Here is a 15892-nt window from a genome sequence, read left to right on the forward strand (position 1 = left end):
TTGGAGAAATGTCCTCTGGTCTGATGAAACAAAAATAGAACTGTTTGTCCATAATGACCATCGTTATGTTTGGAGGGAAAAGGGGGAGGGGCTTGCAAGCCGAAGAACACCATCCCAACCGTGAAGCACAGGGGGTGGCAGCATCATGTTGTGGGGGTGCTTTGCTGCAGGAGGGACCGGTGCACTTCACAAAATAGATGGCATCATGAGGCAGGAAAATGATGTGGATATATTGACGCAACATCTCAAGACATCAGTCAGGAAGTTAAAGATTGGAAGTATGCTTGGGGTCATTGTCCATTTGGAAGACCCATTTGCGACCAAAGTTGTGGCAAAAATAGATTAAGGACAACAAAGTCAAGGTATTGGAGTGGCCATCACAAACAATCACTGAGAATGTGATGAAATAAATAAAAGCTGAAATAAATCATTCTCTCTACTATTATTCTGACATTTCACATTCTTAAAATAAAGTGGTCATCCTAACTGACCTAAGACAGGGAATTGTTTTACCAGGATTAATTGTCAGGAATTGTGAAAAACTGAGTTTAAATGCATTTGGCTAAGGTGTATTTAAACTTCCGACTTCAAATGTATATTGTCAACAATCGAAACGAACCCTGTCTGTTTTGCCCCATAGTTGCACACATATCGGTTGTGTTGCTAAACAACCAACCTGTCTATGGAGCCCCTGACCCAGGCAGTTCGGCAATCCAAATAAATTACCCCAATTCTACGGATAACATCATGTCATTATACGCAGACGAGATCTTTATCTAGACAATAAATCTCAATCTCTCCCAAACACTTAAAATAATGCCAATGTTTCAAACTACAGAAACAATTTCAGAACAATCTGAGATGGTGGGTGTCATGGCTTGTTGAAATGAAATGGAACGATTCATATTTATTTTCATTTTACCTTTATTTAACTAGGCAAGTCAGTTAAGAACAAATTCTTATTTTCAATGATGGCCTAGGAACAGTGGGTTACCTGCCTTGTTCAGGGGCAGAACGACAGATTTGTACCTTGTCAGCTCGATGATTCAATCTTGCAACCTTTCGGATGCTAGTCCAACATTCTAACCACTAGGCTACGCTGCCGCCCGACTAGGCTACACTGACGCCCCACTAGGCTACGCTCCCGCCCCATTTTACTGTACGTGTTTCACCAGGGCCATGAGAAGACCTTACACTCTCATACTCACGCAAACAGAAGCACTCAATCAAACACTTTGACTCACCAAAGCAGAACTCAGTCTTGGACTTCTGTTTCCCCGTGGCCTCGCTCACCTAACCCCCGAACAGAGGAGCAGATGAGATGAGAGAGAAGATGAGAGTCTGGAATCAATCAAAAACATTGCCCTTACTAAGTAGTCTGTTTAAGGGTGTTGTTACCTTGGAGATGTATGTCAGCTGCAGAATCCCAACTGCGTTCGCTCCACTAGGCAGGTTCTAGAGGCAGACATACAACACAACAGTGTAATAAACACAGTAACACAACAAGTAGGGTGGGGCGGTAACCAGATTTTCATACCGTTTCTGTACCATATCGGGGTATACGGTATTACTGAATGTGCACACAAGGGCTGCTATAAATAATCAAATAAACATATATACCTGTATATATACTTTTTTGAGGGGACGCACAACACAATTGAGGCAACAGGGATCTTGATCCAGGAGGGGATTGAATGTCTCTGCTGTAACCAAGAATCTTGACTTATATATTTAGCCAGTTAGCTAGCAAGTTACCAAAACAAATACATAGCTATAGCCCTGAGCTGGATATCTATATTTATTTATTATTATTATTATGATTATTATTATTATTTTGCACCCCCGCGAGTCAGAGGTGCCCTCAACCCCTCCCCACAAAAATAATAAATAAATAAATAAATAAATATATACAGTACCAGTCAAAAGTTTGGACACAACTACTCATTCAAGGGTTTTTCTATATTTTTACATGATAGAATAATAGTGAAGACAACAAAACTTTGAAATAACACATATGGAATCCTTTAGTAAGAAAGTGTTAAACAAATCTAAATATATTTATATTTCAGATTCTTCAATGTAGCCACCCTTTGCCTTGATGACAGCTTTGCCCACTATTGGCATTCTGCTTTCCTTCACTCTGCAGTCCAACTCCTCCCAAACCATCTCAATTGGGTTGCGGTCAGGTAATTGTGGAGGCTAGGTTTCTGATACAGCACTTCATCACTCTCCGCATTGGTCAAATAGCCCTTACACAGCCTGGAGGTGTGTTTTGGGTCATTTTCCTGTTGAAAAACAAATGATAGACCCACTAAGCGCAAACCAGATGGGATGGCGTATTGCTGCAAAATGCTCTGATAGCCATGCTGGTTAAGTGTGCCTTGAATTTTTATTAAATCATCTAAAGTGTCACCAGCAAAGCACCCCCACACCTCCTCCTCCATGCTTCATGGTGGGAACCACAAATTCGAAGATCATCCGTTCACCTAGTCTGCGTCTCACAAAGAGGCGGCGGTTGGAACCAAAAATCTGGACTCCAGACCTGGAGTCTAATCTCCAATTTCTCGTGTTTCTTGGCCCAAGCAAGTCTCTTATTATTATTAGTGTGCTTTAGTAGTGGTTTCTTTGTAGCAATTCGACAATGAAGGCCTGATTAACGCAGTCTCCTCTGAACAGTTGATGTGGAGATGTGTCTGTTATTTGAACTCAGAAGCATTTATTTAGGGTGCATTTTCTGAGGCTGGTAACTCTAATGAACTTATCCTCTGCAGCAGAGGTAACTCTGGGTCTTCCTTTCATGTGGCGGTCCTCATGAGAGCCAGTTTCATCATAGCGCTTGATGGTTTTTGCGAATGCACTTGAAGTTCTTGACATTTTCCGGATTGACTGACCTTCATGTCGTAAAGTGAAGGAAAAGCAGCCAACAAATGCTCAGCACATGTGGGAACTCCTTCAAGAATGTTGGAAAAGCATTCCAAGTGAATCTGACTGAGAAAATGCCAAGAGTGTGCAAAGCAGTCATCAAGGCAAAGGGTGGCTACTTTGAAGAATCTCAAATATATTTTGATTAGTTTAACACTTTTTGATTACTACATGATTCCATATGTGTTATTTCATAGATTTGGTGTCTTCAATACTATTCTACAATGTGGAAAACAGTAAAACTAAAGAAAAACCCTTGAATGAGTAGGTGTCCAAACTTTTGACTGGTACTGTATACCACACACACACGGAACGTTTTCAGACCCCTTGACATTTTGTTATGCTACAGCCTTATTTTAAAAATTGGTTAAATAGTTTCTCTCCCTCATCAATCTACACACAATACCCATAATGACAAAGCAAAAAGAGGTTTAGAAATGTTTGCAAATGTATAAAAAATAAAAATGGAAAAATCACATTTACATAAGTATTCAGACCCTTTACTTTACTTTGTTGAAGCACCTTTGGCAGCGATTACAGCCTCGAGTCTTCTTGGGTATGACGCTACAAGCTTGACACACCTGTTTTTGGGGAGTTTCTCCCATTCTTCTCTGCAGATCCTCTCAAGCTCTGTCAGGTTGGATGGGGAGCGTTGCTGCACAGCTATTTTCAGGTCTCTCCAGAGATGTTCGACTGGGTTCAACTCCGGGCTCTGGCTGGGCCACTCAAGGACATTCAGAGACTTGTCCTGACGCCACTCCTGCGTTGTCTTGGCTATGTGCTTAGGGTTGTTGTCCTGTTGGAAGGTGAACCTTTGCCCCATTCTGAGGTCCTGAGCGCTCTGGAGCAGGTTTTCATCAAGGATCTCTCTGTACTTCGCTCCGTTAATCTTTTCCTCGATCATGACTAGTCTCCCAGTCCCTGCCGCTGAAAAACCTCCTAACAGCATGATGCTGCCGCCACCATGCTTCACCATAGAGATGGTGACGGTTGGCATTCAGGCCAAAGAGTTCAATCTTGTATTCATCAGACCAAAGAATCTTGTGTCCCATGGTCTGAGAGTCCTTTAGGTGCCTTTTGGCAAAGTCTAAGCAGGCTGTTATGTGCCTTTTACTGAGGAGTGGCTCCCGCTGGCGACTCTACCATAGGCCTGATTGGTGGAGTGCTGCAGAGATGGTTTCCCTTCTGGAAGTTTCTCCCATACCCACAGAAGAACTCTGGAGCTCTGTCAGAGTGACCTTCGGGTCATTGGTCACCTCCATGACCAAGGCCCTTCTCCCCCGATTGCTCAGTATGGCCGGGCGGACAGCTCTAGGAAGGGTGATGGAGGAGGCCACTGTGTTCTTGGTGACATTCAATGCTGCAGACAATTTTTGGTACCCTTTCCCAGATCTGTGCCAACACAATCCTGTCTGAGCTCTAAGGACAATTCCTTCAACCTCATGGCTTTGTTTTTGCTCTGACATGCACTGTCAACTGTGGGACCTTATATAGACAGGTGTTTGCCTTTCCAAATCATATCCAATCAATTGAATTTACCACAGGTGGACTCCAATCAAGTTGTAAAAACAGCTGCTCAAGGATGATCAATGAAAACAGGATGCACCCAAGCTCAATTTCAAGTCTCATAGCAAAGGGTGTGAATACTTATGTAAATAAGGTATTTCTGTTTTTAATTTATTTGCAAACATTTCTAAAAATCTGTTTTCGCTTTGTCATTACGGGGTATTGTGTGTAGATTGATGAGGGAAAAAAATTACATCTAATACATTTTAGAATAAGGCTGTAATGTAACAAAATGTGGAAAAAGTCAAGAGGTCTGAATACTTTCTGAATGCCCTGTATATATTTATTTATTTTAACAGTATTGAAAATCATACCGTTGGTATTTCGAAATATACCGTTATTACCGTATACCGGGGAATCGCTCAAAGCCTAACAACAAGCACTTATGCAGGCAGAGAGAGAGTTAAAAACCTTCTACTCCCAGTCTCACTTCCTCTACCCTGCTAGCGGCAGAACACACACACTATTTGAACACACTCTGCCTCAGACACATCAGAGGTCATGTGTGTTTGTGCAGGGACTATAATGACTGTGTGTGTGTGTGTGTACCTGGGGGTTGTCCATGTACCACTGCAGTGTGTTGCCCTGTGTGTCCAGTATGAAGTAGCGTCTCTGGAAGCGACTGCTGCCCTCCTTCTCCTCAATATCCAGGAAGCCACACACACGGTTCTGCCTGTCCACGTATGGCATAGTGCTGCCTGCTACCACATATCACTGAGAGATGGAGAGTGGGAGGAGTCTATTTGTAAGGCATTTTGAAATAAATCTTGCATTGTAATGACACAGGCTTCCAATTATTCAGAAAACCCAAATCCTCTTTTAGAGCAACAGTAACAGTTGGCAGTGAATTTGCCCGAAAGAGAGGAAGAGAGCGAGCAGTCATGTCACACACACACAGCAGTTTTTCATGTGACGTTATTGAGGCAGCCTAGCTAAGCATAAGGCCTCAAGCTGTGCTGCTAACCAGAGGATTCACCACAGCTGGAAATTATAGACTACTAAACAGATCTGCATACAGGCACATTTCATCTGGTCAGATAGATAGAGAGAGACAAGGGAATGAACATTAGAGGACAACCTAACCTAACTCTTGTCAGATACTGACATGCTGAGGACTTGACATCATCCTGACTGATGCCTGTCTGTACAGTAGATGCACCTGCCTGGTCACATAAGCAAGCTAACACAACTTCTCCTCTGGAACAGCAATTTGAAGAACATTTCGTGTTCATTGTGTTGTTAAAGGAAAGAAAGAAATTAACACACACACACACACACACACAGTGCTTTGACATCAGAAAAAGCATCTGTTTCGGGTATTTAGCATAGCAGGAGTGACCAAGTCTGAAATTATATATTGGCATCTATAGCAAACTTTAAGTAGTTCTCAATCTTTACAAGACATGGGACATTTGATGCATTTAAATTTAGCATTACATTATTATTGGGTTAAAAGGGATTCGTGTTTGGTACCATGCTGTCTATGTAGGCCTTATTCGCAGGGCTGGCAAAGTTATCCTATAATTGTTTAACCGACAATTCATGAAAATAACTCTGAACAACAACAACAAAAATTGTCTTAATACATGCATTTTAGTAGAAGGGGAGGTTCAACTTTATATTCTGGTAGATATAGTTTACCCAATAGCAGTTTTTCATTTTTACATGAATTGGGTAAAGTTGGTAGTCATTTTACGAGCAGAACGGCATGGTCGGGAGGAGAAGCTTCATTTCCAAAAGTTCAATGTGGTCAAAACCAGTTTTGAGACAGGGGTGTCACCAAGCTGTGATATTCATTAGGCAAGTAGTAGGTCATTTTCAAAAGATGCATCACAAGCTCAAAACAATTAAGACAACAGTGACTATGACAATTCATTGTTACCCCAAATTCCAGAATCGTCACAACCCTACTGATTAGTGTGAATCATAAAGTTGTGTTTATTAATGTACAGCTATTATTCTCCAAACAGAATGAGGAGCCGATACAGAGATAGAGGCTACATATGAATACTATAGGAGGGCAATTCCACCGTGCATTCCAACAGTGCAGATGTAATGTTTGGTAACAGAATGACAGCACAAAACATCATTCTGTTTCCAAACTTTGCATCTGCATTGTTCTTCAAGTAAAAAATTTGATGTGGAAAATGTTAAAAATAGTCATTGTGCATAGAGTTGCATGGCTGGTTTAGTTCTGCAGTCATTGTTTTTTATTTGACAAGTGAAAAATCTAAGTATTAGTGTCACTGTTCCAGAAGGATCAGATCCACGTGGAACCCATCCTGTATCATAGATATGCCTACATTATTATTTGATCAGGTGCTCAGTGGGCTATGTTCTGTAGGCTAGATACTCTGTCAGTTATTTCACTAGTTGTCGACTTGTATGGAGAATAACTATGCCGCCCAATAAAGCATAATTTAGCATCAGGTTGAGATGACATGAAAGTTTAATGCTGAAACGATCTGCCAACCACAACTCTAGGTATGTCTGCCACACCTAGGCTACTCCCCCAAACACACACATACAGACACACAAAACTTACCCGTTTTACTGTTCGGTGTGCGTGCGTCCCAAGTGTCGCAAAGAGTAAAACACGTCTCGTTTAAATCTGTTGTTTCTCTTAGTTGACATCTGTCTACAATCTGAAATATATGCGGCACCCGAACACCGCTGTCAGCTGAGGCTTCTTTCCTGGTAGGGCTCGCGATTAGAATGAACCATTCCCGGAAATGATCTAGTCTCTTGTCGATTTTTGCAGTAGCTACAGTATGAGGAACTGCGTTGACATGAACTCTTGAATTTGTCTGGCTGAAACAAGGAGTTTGGGTAGCCAGACTCTTCACTGGCGCTGCCGCTGATTTCTCTGTTGTTGACTTTTAGGTTTTAACTGTTTTCATGGCTGTCATTGTGCTGGGTCATCAAACATTAATAGCCGTGGTGTAAAGTACCCAAGTAAAAAATACTATCAAGTACTATGTGTTTTGGGGGGGTATCTGTACTTTACTATTTATATTTGTTACTATTTTTTTCTTCACTACATTCCTAAAGAAAATAATAAACGTTTTACTCCATACATTTTCCCTGACATCCAAAAGTACTCGTTACATGTTGAATGCTTAGCAGGACAGGAAAAGGGTACAATTCACACGCTTATCAAGGCGCCATCCCTACTGCCTCAGATCTGGCGGCCTCACTAAACACATGCTTCGTTTGTAAATTATGTTGGAGTGTGCCCCCTGGCTTTCTGTAAATTAAAAAAACAATAATATGGCGCCATCTGGTTTGCTTAATATAAGGACTTTGAAATTATTTGTACTTTTACTTTTGATACTTAGTATATTTTAGCAATTACATTTACTTTTGATACATAAGTATATTTTAATCCAAATACTTTTAGACTTTTACTCAAGTAGTATTTTACTGGGTGACTTTCACTTTTTACTTGAGTCATTTTCTATTAAGGTATCTTTACTTTTACTCAAGTATGACAACTGGGTACTTTTTACACAACTGATTAATAATAGGTGTACCACTCACTTCATAATATGCTTCCTATACATCTGATATACAGTCAAATAGATTGTGTACCGACCTATACTTTTAGATAACCTCTAGGCTATTACCAGTACTTGATTTGGACTGAAATAGGTGTAGGTACTCATGTTGGGTGCCAGTACTGTTTGTATTTAGGTGCAGGAGCTCCACAATAGTTTTGGCTAATATTCTATAAGAGGAAAAGGAGCTCAAGCAGCAGAACATTTGAGGTGGTGTAGCCGGTACCCAGCTCCAGTGAGCACCTGCCCTAGTCAAGCATGGCTATTACATACAGTTGAAGTTGGAAGTTTACATACACTTAGGTTGGAGTCATTAAAACTAGTTTTTCAACCACTCTACACATTTGTTGTTAAGAAACTATCGTTTTGGCAAATCGGTTAGGACATCTACTTAGTGCATGACACAAGTCATTTTTCCAACAATTGTTTACAGATTATTTCACTGTATCACAATTCCAGTGGGTCTGAATTTTACGTACACGAAGTTGACTGTATAAACACCATGGGACAACGCGTTCGTCATACCGCTCAGGAAGGAGACACGTTCTGTCTCCTAGAGATTAATGTACTTTGATGCGAAAATTCCAGAACAGCAAAGGACCTTGTGAAGATGCTGGAGGAAACAGGTACAAAATATCTATATCCACAGTAAAACGAGTCCTATATCAACATAACTTGAAAGGCCGCTCAGCAAGGAAGAAGCCACTGCTCCAAAACCGCCATAAAAAAAAGCCAGACTACGGTTTGCAACTGCACATGGGGACAAAGATCGTACTTTTTGGGGAAATGTCCTCTGGTCTGATGAAACAAAAATAGAACTGTTTGGCCATAATGAGCATTGTTATATTTGGAGGAAAAAGGGGGGGCTTGCAAGCCGAAGAACACCATCCCAACCGTGAAGCACAGGGGTGGCAGCATCATGTTGTGGGGGTGCTTTGCTGCAGGAGGGACTGGTGCACTTAACAAAATAGATGGCATCATGAGGCAAGAAAATTATGTGGATACATTGAAACAACATCAAGACATCAGTCAGGAAGCTTGGTCACAAATGGGTCTTCCAAATGGACAATGACCCCAAGCATACATCCAAAGTTGTGGCAAAATGGCTTAAGGACAACAAAGTCAAAGTATTGGAGTGGCCATCACAACGCCCTGACCTCAAGCCGATAGAAAATGTGTGGGCAGAAATGAAAAAGCGTGTGAGAGCAAGGAGACCTACAAACCTGACTCAGTTACACCAGCTCTGTCTGGAGGAATGGGCCAAAATTCACCCAACTTATTGTGGGAAGCTTGTGGAAGGCTACCCAAAACATTTGACCCAAGTTAAACAATTTAAAGGCAATGCTACCAAATACTAATTGAGTGTATGTAAACTTCTGACCCACTGGGAATGTGATGAAAGAAATAAAAGCTGAAATAAATCATTCTCTACTATTATTCTGACATTTCACATTCTTAAAATAAAGTGTTGATCCTAACTGATGGGGACTTTTTACTAGGATTAAATGTCAGTAATTGTCAACTGAGTTTAAATGTATTTGGCTAAGGTGTATGTACACTTCCAACTTCAACTGTAGGTTAGTTTTACTTGTTCAATACATTTTTAACCATGCATTTATGATAAATTCTCATTAACAGAGCGATATTCTAACCATTTCTCTTTCCTTCTTTCTCCATCTCTCAGCTGGCAGCATCGCTATGGGAACTGGGTCAAAGTCACATCATATGATTCAGAATTTCACCCCCCCTCTCTCCGTCTCTCTCTCCATCTCTCTCTGCTCAGCTGACTTGTATTTATGACAGAGGAGGGAGAGAGACATGGCCTCAGACGGAGGAGACACTAGGCTAACAGGGAAATAGAAATTACAGTAACAGTATGCTACGGTGCCCAGAGCTACTGTGACTAGCCTAAATGGGGTAGATATTCTGTCTGAATGGGGTGATTGGGGGTTGATTAACGGGTGCGATCTGTATCCTTGTCTAGACCAGTTGTTCTCTTGTTGGACGAGGGTCCAACTGTCCTTATATGAGCCTTCCCTGCACCAAGTGATTATACAGTCTGTGACAGAGAAGAAGTCAGCGTTCACTAAAGACAGACTGGAGGTGTGAGGAGGAAATGTGTGTGTGTGTGTGTGTGTGTGTTCTTGCATGTGTGTGACCTCACGTCCTGTCATGTGGCCTGTAACTAGGTCAGAGGTCACAGAAACTGAGGAGGGAGTCTAAAACTATGGTCTCAACATTTTCCACTGATGCCACCCACTGACAGTCTCTGTAGCACGCTACACACAACAAAACCAACTGCTGAGAGATAGAAAGGAAATGTAAGGGTGTAATAGCATGTTTATTTATAAATAAGTATTGAAGCATAACAATATTAACAATGGACCAACAAGTACCAACATGTCTTTCAGTGTTGAGTTCCTGTTTAATTCATGATGATTGGAGTCTGAAGGCTGAAGAGTGCCCTAGCGTATGTGGTTACTGTGGGAACGAGCCTAACACTAGGCCTACTGGGAGCCCAGCACTAACCAACAGTATCATACATACACACAGGCTACCATGGGTGACATTTCAGATCAGCCCCAGGTATAAACATAGTATATACATCTAAAGTTCTAACCCCATCCTGGCTCACATCCACCCAGAGTCTACTGACACTACAGGAGTTCCATCCTCTCTCTGATCATATCAAACATCTCCGTTTGTACATAAGACTGGTTACGGACACACAACTGTGACAGAGCTGAATCATGCGGAGTGATACATCAGTTCCATCTGTCTTTAAACTTGATTGAATGTGCTTTACTGACCCCCCCCCCCCCCCCCCCCACCACCACCACCACCACAGGCATCACACACACACTCTTACTAATCCCTGTATGATTCACCAAACCCTAGTTCATCAGCATTCTGCAGACACACTCTGAGGGGATGGATGGATAAATGGTTTCGTGGTAGCGCTGTATGAAATAATGAATACATGGATAGATGGATAGTAAATGGATGAATGTATTTATGATCATGAGTTTAGAACCTGCTGAGGGCCATGCGGAGCATCAGAGCCCCAAGTAGCAGAGCAGGGCTGGCTCCCAGGGCTCCAGCTGTGTTTTTGTGCTCCCCATGCTGGTGGCCCTTATGAGGCCCATTGCAGTCATCAGTGAAACAACACTCCATCTTGGCTCCAGAGTTGCCACTGTGGGCCTTATCACAGAATGCTTTGTAGGAGCATGACTTCATCACCGTGTCTGAAACACAGGAGGGAGGGAGGGAGGAGAGAGGAGTGTGAGGAAAGGAGAAAGGGGAGAGAGGAGTGTGGAAGAAGGGAGAGAGAGAGGAGAGAGGAGTGGAGAAGGGAGGGAGAGTGAGAGGAAAGATGTGAGGAATTACATTTGTTTTTGTTTTACAGCTTTTCATCTACATATACATACATAGTACATACACTGTGCTTTTATATACAGCAATCACATAACTATTTTCTTTCCAACATTTTGATTTAACTAGGCAAGTCAGTTAGTGGCAGGTAGCCTAGTGGTTAGCATGTTAGGCCAGTAACCGTAAAGGTTGCTGGATCGAATCCCAGAGTTGACAAGGTAAAAATCTGTCTTTCTGCCCCTGAACAAAGCAGTTAACCCACTGGTCCCCGGTAAGCTGTCATTGCAAATAAGAATTTGTTCTTAACTGACTTGTCTAGTTAAATAAATTATTTACAATGACGGCCAAACCCGGACAACGCTGGGCTGCCCTATAGGACTCCCAATTGTGGTTGATAAAGACTGCTGGGAATTTATCCAGAATCCTGAGAGATGATGACACAGTGATTACAGGGCACGGCGAGGGAGAACTACTGCTGACAAAAGAGAGAAATACGTACACATGTACTCTATAATGTCCGCGGTCATTGATTTAGTGTGTTAAATAGTATAGTAGCTTGAAGACTTGTGTTTATTTAGCTTTAAAATCGGTTTTGTACAAGATGTGTTCGTGTCAGTTCCACAGTAGCTAGAACACCGATAATATACAATTCAAGTCTAAAAAGTATACCTTGCGGATCTTTGCGGAATTTAACATTTTTGCAATCCAATAATTTTAGATCTACAGAAGTGTCTATAGGAGGCAGGGTCTAGGGGGTCGATGTGGATTTCGGCACTTGTACATCTGTGCTCTACTTTCTGCTGTGTATAGTCAAAGATAGTTCATCTGTGTTGTTTTCAATTGGATGAAAATTAATCATAGTACCGTGTTCTAGCAGGTATTTGCATATTTCAAAAGTGCACATGTGCTATAACTCAATTCGCCCTTGCACTTCTTGTAAACAATGCAATTTGTAGAAACGTTGGCAAAGGGTAACATCTACAAAACGTAGTGCACTCTGTTCTTAACAGATTTTAGTTTTGGGAACAGAAACCTGAATTGAGAGCTTTCCTTAGATGACAAAATCTGCAGAATGTTGGCCCAGTTCTCTCTCGCGCCATATTCCCCCACTGCAGACCACTGGGCTTCCTCTCTCGCGCCATATTCCCCCACTGCAGACCACTGGGCTTCCTCTCTCGCGCCCTATTCCCCCACTGCAGACCACTGGGCTTCCTCTCTCGTGCCATATTCCCCCACTGCAGACCACTGGGCTTCCTCTCTCGCGCCATATTCCCCCACTGCAGACCACTGGGCTTCCTCTCTCGTGCCATATTCCCCCACTGCAGACCACTGGGCTTCCTCTCTCGCGCCATATTCCCCCACTGCAGACCACTGGGCTTCCTCTCTCGCGCCACATTCCCCCACTGCAGACCACTGGGCTTCCTCTCTCGCGCCATATTCCCCCACTGCAGACCACTGGGCTTCCTCTCTCGCGCCATATTCCCCCACTGCAGACCACTGGGCTTCCTCTCTCGCACCATATTCCCCCACTGCAGACCACTGGGCTTCCTCTCTCGCGCCATATTCCCCCACTGCAGACCACTGGGCTTCCTCTCTCGCGCCATATTCCCCCACTGCAGACCACTGGGCTTCCTCTCTCGCGCCACATTCCCCCACTGCAGACCACTGGGCTTCCTCTCTCGCGCCATATTCCCCCACTGCAGACCACTGGGCTTCCTCTCTCGCGCCATATTCCCCCACTGCAGACCACTGGGCTTCCTCTTCACATCATATTTGGTGGAGAGTGGAAGTTCAACCGGATGCTTCAGATGTATACTGCCGGTGAAACATATGGCTCCTTGTTCTATCTGTGGTGTAGTGCTGATGGTGGTGCCACAGAGTTTCTAAACCCAGACCAAGTCAGTGGGAGAAGTAAAACATTCTTAGTTGTTAGTTGTTAGTTGTTCATTTTCTCGAAATCTAAAGGCACAACCTATGTTCGAGGCAATTTCGTAAGTAGTCAATGTTATTTCTCCAACCTTGTGAAAGTGACACTGAAACGTTTTCATTTTCGTCAAAACAACTTTATATCGAAGGAGTGAGTGCCTTTGATTTGATGGCCTCTGCACAGACGCAGCTCAGCGCGAGACAACCGTTGGACCGGTGACGTGTTTCTATGTATGAGGCTACCTAACCAACGTCGCCTTGACATCGCCTACAGGTGTGATCAGGGATTTCTAAATGGAGAAGCAGTTTCAGCCTATCTTCACACTGTACTGTCATTGGTGGCGCTGTCCTACACTACAGTCAGGAAAATCAACTGACTCCTAGAACTAGCCTGACATCTAGTGGTAGAAAATAATACTGCATGCTTTGGTAATAAAATTAATTTATGGGTGTGTACTCACTCTGTCCTGTGATGGTGGAGCAGGCGTCAGCGAATTGAGGGCAGGTGGTGGATCCTTGTTTAGTACAATCATCCTCATTGGACGCTACGCATGAGTGACACTTCAGTGCGTGACCTTTACACATGGAACAGGAGAGAACGTCTGAGATGAGACTAAGCAGCATGTACCAACACACACAGACAGAAAGACTAGCAATCCCTCTGCAAGAAGGTTGGATTGATGCTACCTCTCAACATAACCCTAACTCTCAGTCTCAACATGCACACATTGTCCCTGAGTAACCGGGAGCCCATAAATACAAACTAATAACTGGTAATGTCCAGAGCATCTCCAAAGCTGTGTCTGTGACCTAACCAGGAATGACCCTGTCCATATGATCTGTCAACCCCTCTGGCTTTTATGAACAAATAAGAGCACACTGAAACCCACTGTCAGCCGGTCAGACACAGATAAGTAAACAGAGCCCTTCACTAGCACTTCAAGGCACAACCCTTACCATTATGATGACTTAAACAAAATATACTGAAACCTGACCCCCTGGTACATTTAGGGTTAGTGTTGACCTATGGCTAGGGCTAGTGTTGACCTACGGTTAGTGTTAGCATCAGTTACTCTCATTGTGTCCCAAACTCTTCCGTGAATTATGTGATCCAACTAAGCTCTTGACATTTTGTTTGCCACCCACCAGATAAACACAACATTTCTAACCTGATTACATCGTTTAACAATGACCCAGTAAAGACTACATAATTCAGACCCACCGTTTAGAGTCAGAGCCCCCTTCAAAAAGCCCTTATAACCCCTTAAAAACCTGAACCCCCCATACGGTCCCCCTCTAGTTGATCCAATAACCCTGCTACTATATGAACAAGGGTACTTACTGTGGCAGGCCAGGCATACCAACATCAGCAGAGCCAGGACAGTCTTCATAGTGCTGGAGTGGGAGCAGAGAGGAGGTAAACGCAGAGGAGAGAAAAGAGAATGGGGGCAGAGAGGAGGTAAAACGCAGAGGAGAGAAAAGAGAATGGGAGCAGAGAGGAGGTAAACGCAGAGGAGAGAAAAGAGAATGGGGGCAGGGGTGTCTTGGGGGCAATAACATCTTAGCCCTAATCCCTATCAACCCTGCACACCCAGCACCCTTTGTTATTGTGTTAATGAGCTTACCCAGGGTAGCTTTGACAGGGTCAGGTATACTGTCAGTACTGTTGCCTGTACTGTATTCACTCACTTACCTTTGCAGTCAGCACCCCCCCCCCCCCCTCCCTACAGTATGCTGTCTTAGTGATCAGAGAAATAATGCAACCACACTGGGGTTATCACAGACCAGTCACACCAACTACAGGGAAATTCAACCTAAAATGTGTCACTCACATGTGCTTGCCCTCTAACATCCATTTCACACAGTATGTACAGTGGGGCAAAAAAGTATTTAGTCAGCCACGTGGCAAGTTCTCCCACTTAAAAAGATGAGGCCTAATTTTCATCATAGGTACACTTCAACTATGACAGACAAAATGAGGAAAAAAATCCAAAAAATCACATTGTAGGATTTTTAATGAATTTATTTGCACATTATGGTGGAAAATAAGTATTTGGTCACCTACAAACAAGCAAGATTTCTGGCTCTCACATACATGTAACTTCTTCTTTAAGAGCCTCCTCTGTCCTCCACTCGTTTACCTGAATTAATGGCACCTGTTTGAACTTGTTATCAGTATAAAAGACACCTGTCCACAACCTCAAACAGTCACACTCCAAACTCCACTATGGCCAAGACCAAAGAGCTGTCAAAGGACTTTAGAAACAAAATTGTAGACCTGCACCAGGCTGGGAAGACTGAATCTGCAATAGGTAAGCAGCTTGGTTTGAAGAAATCAACTGTGGGAGCAATTATTAGGAAATGGAAGACATACAAGACCACTGATAATCTCCCTCGATCTGGGGCTCCACGCAAGATCTCACCCCGTGGGGTCAAAATGATCACAAGAACGGTGAGCAAAAATCCCAGAACCACACGGGGGGACCTAGTGAATGACCTGCAGAGAGCTGGGACCAAAGTAACAAAGCCTACCATCAGTAACACACTAC

General features: G+C 43.1%; 2 protein-coding genes across 2 annotated transcripts in view; both read right to left on the reverse strand.

The window, feature by feature from the left end:
• LOC110525762 (pleckstrin homology domain-containing family A member 2) overlaps positions 1-7477 on the reverse strand; it is a 28559-nt gene extending 21082 nt beyond the window's left edge. The window contains exons 1-4 of the mRNA XM_021606178.2: positions 7034-7477; positions 5038-5202; positions 1399-1455; positions 1245-1293 (exon numbers count right to left, since the gene is read on the reverse strand). Of these exons, the coding sequence (XP_021461853.1) occupies positions 1245-1293; positions 1399-1455; positions 5038-5178 (247 nt within the window). The 5' untranslated portion in view covers positions 5179-5202; positions 7034-7477. The remainder of the gene's footprint in view (positions 1-1244; positions 1294-1398; positions 1456-5037; positions 5203-7033) is intronic.
• Positions 7478-10354: 2877 nt separating this feature from the next.
• si:ch211-113d22.2 (activin receptor type-1C) lies at positions 10355-15030 on the reverse strand. The gene is made up of 3 exons (XM_021606180.2): positions 14686-15030; positions 13805-13918; positions 10355-11290 (listed from the first exon to the last, which is right to left on the reverse strand). The coding sequence occupies exons 1-3, from the start codon at positions 14732-14734 to the stop codon at positions 11073-11075; spliced, it is 381 nt and encodes a 126-aa protein (XP_021461855.1). The 5' UTR covers positions 14735-15030; the 3' UTR covers positions 10355-11072.
• Positions 15031-15892: the final 862 nt, after the last annotated feature.

This window comes from Oncorhynchus mykiss, chromosome 6 (genome assembly GCF_013265735.2).
Source record: "Oncorhynchus mykiss isolate Arlee chromosome 6, USDA_OmykA_1.1, whole genome shotgun sequence".
Classification (NCBI taxonomy): domain Eukaryota; kingdom Metazoa; phylum Chordata; class Actinopteri; order Salmoniformes; family Salmonidae; genus Oncorhynchus; species Oncorhynchus mykiss.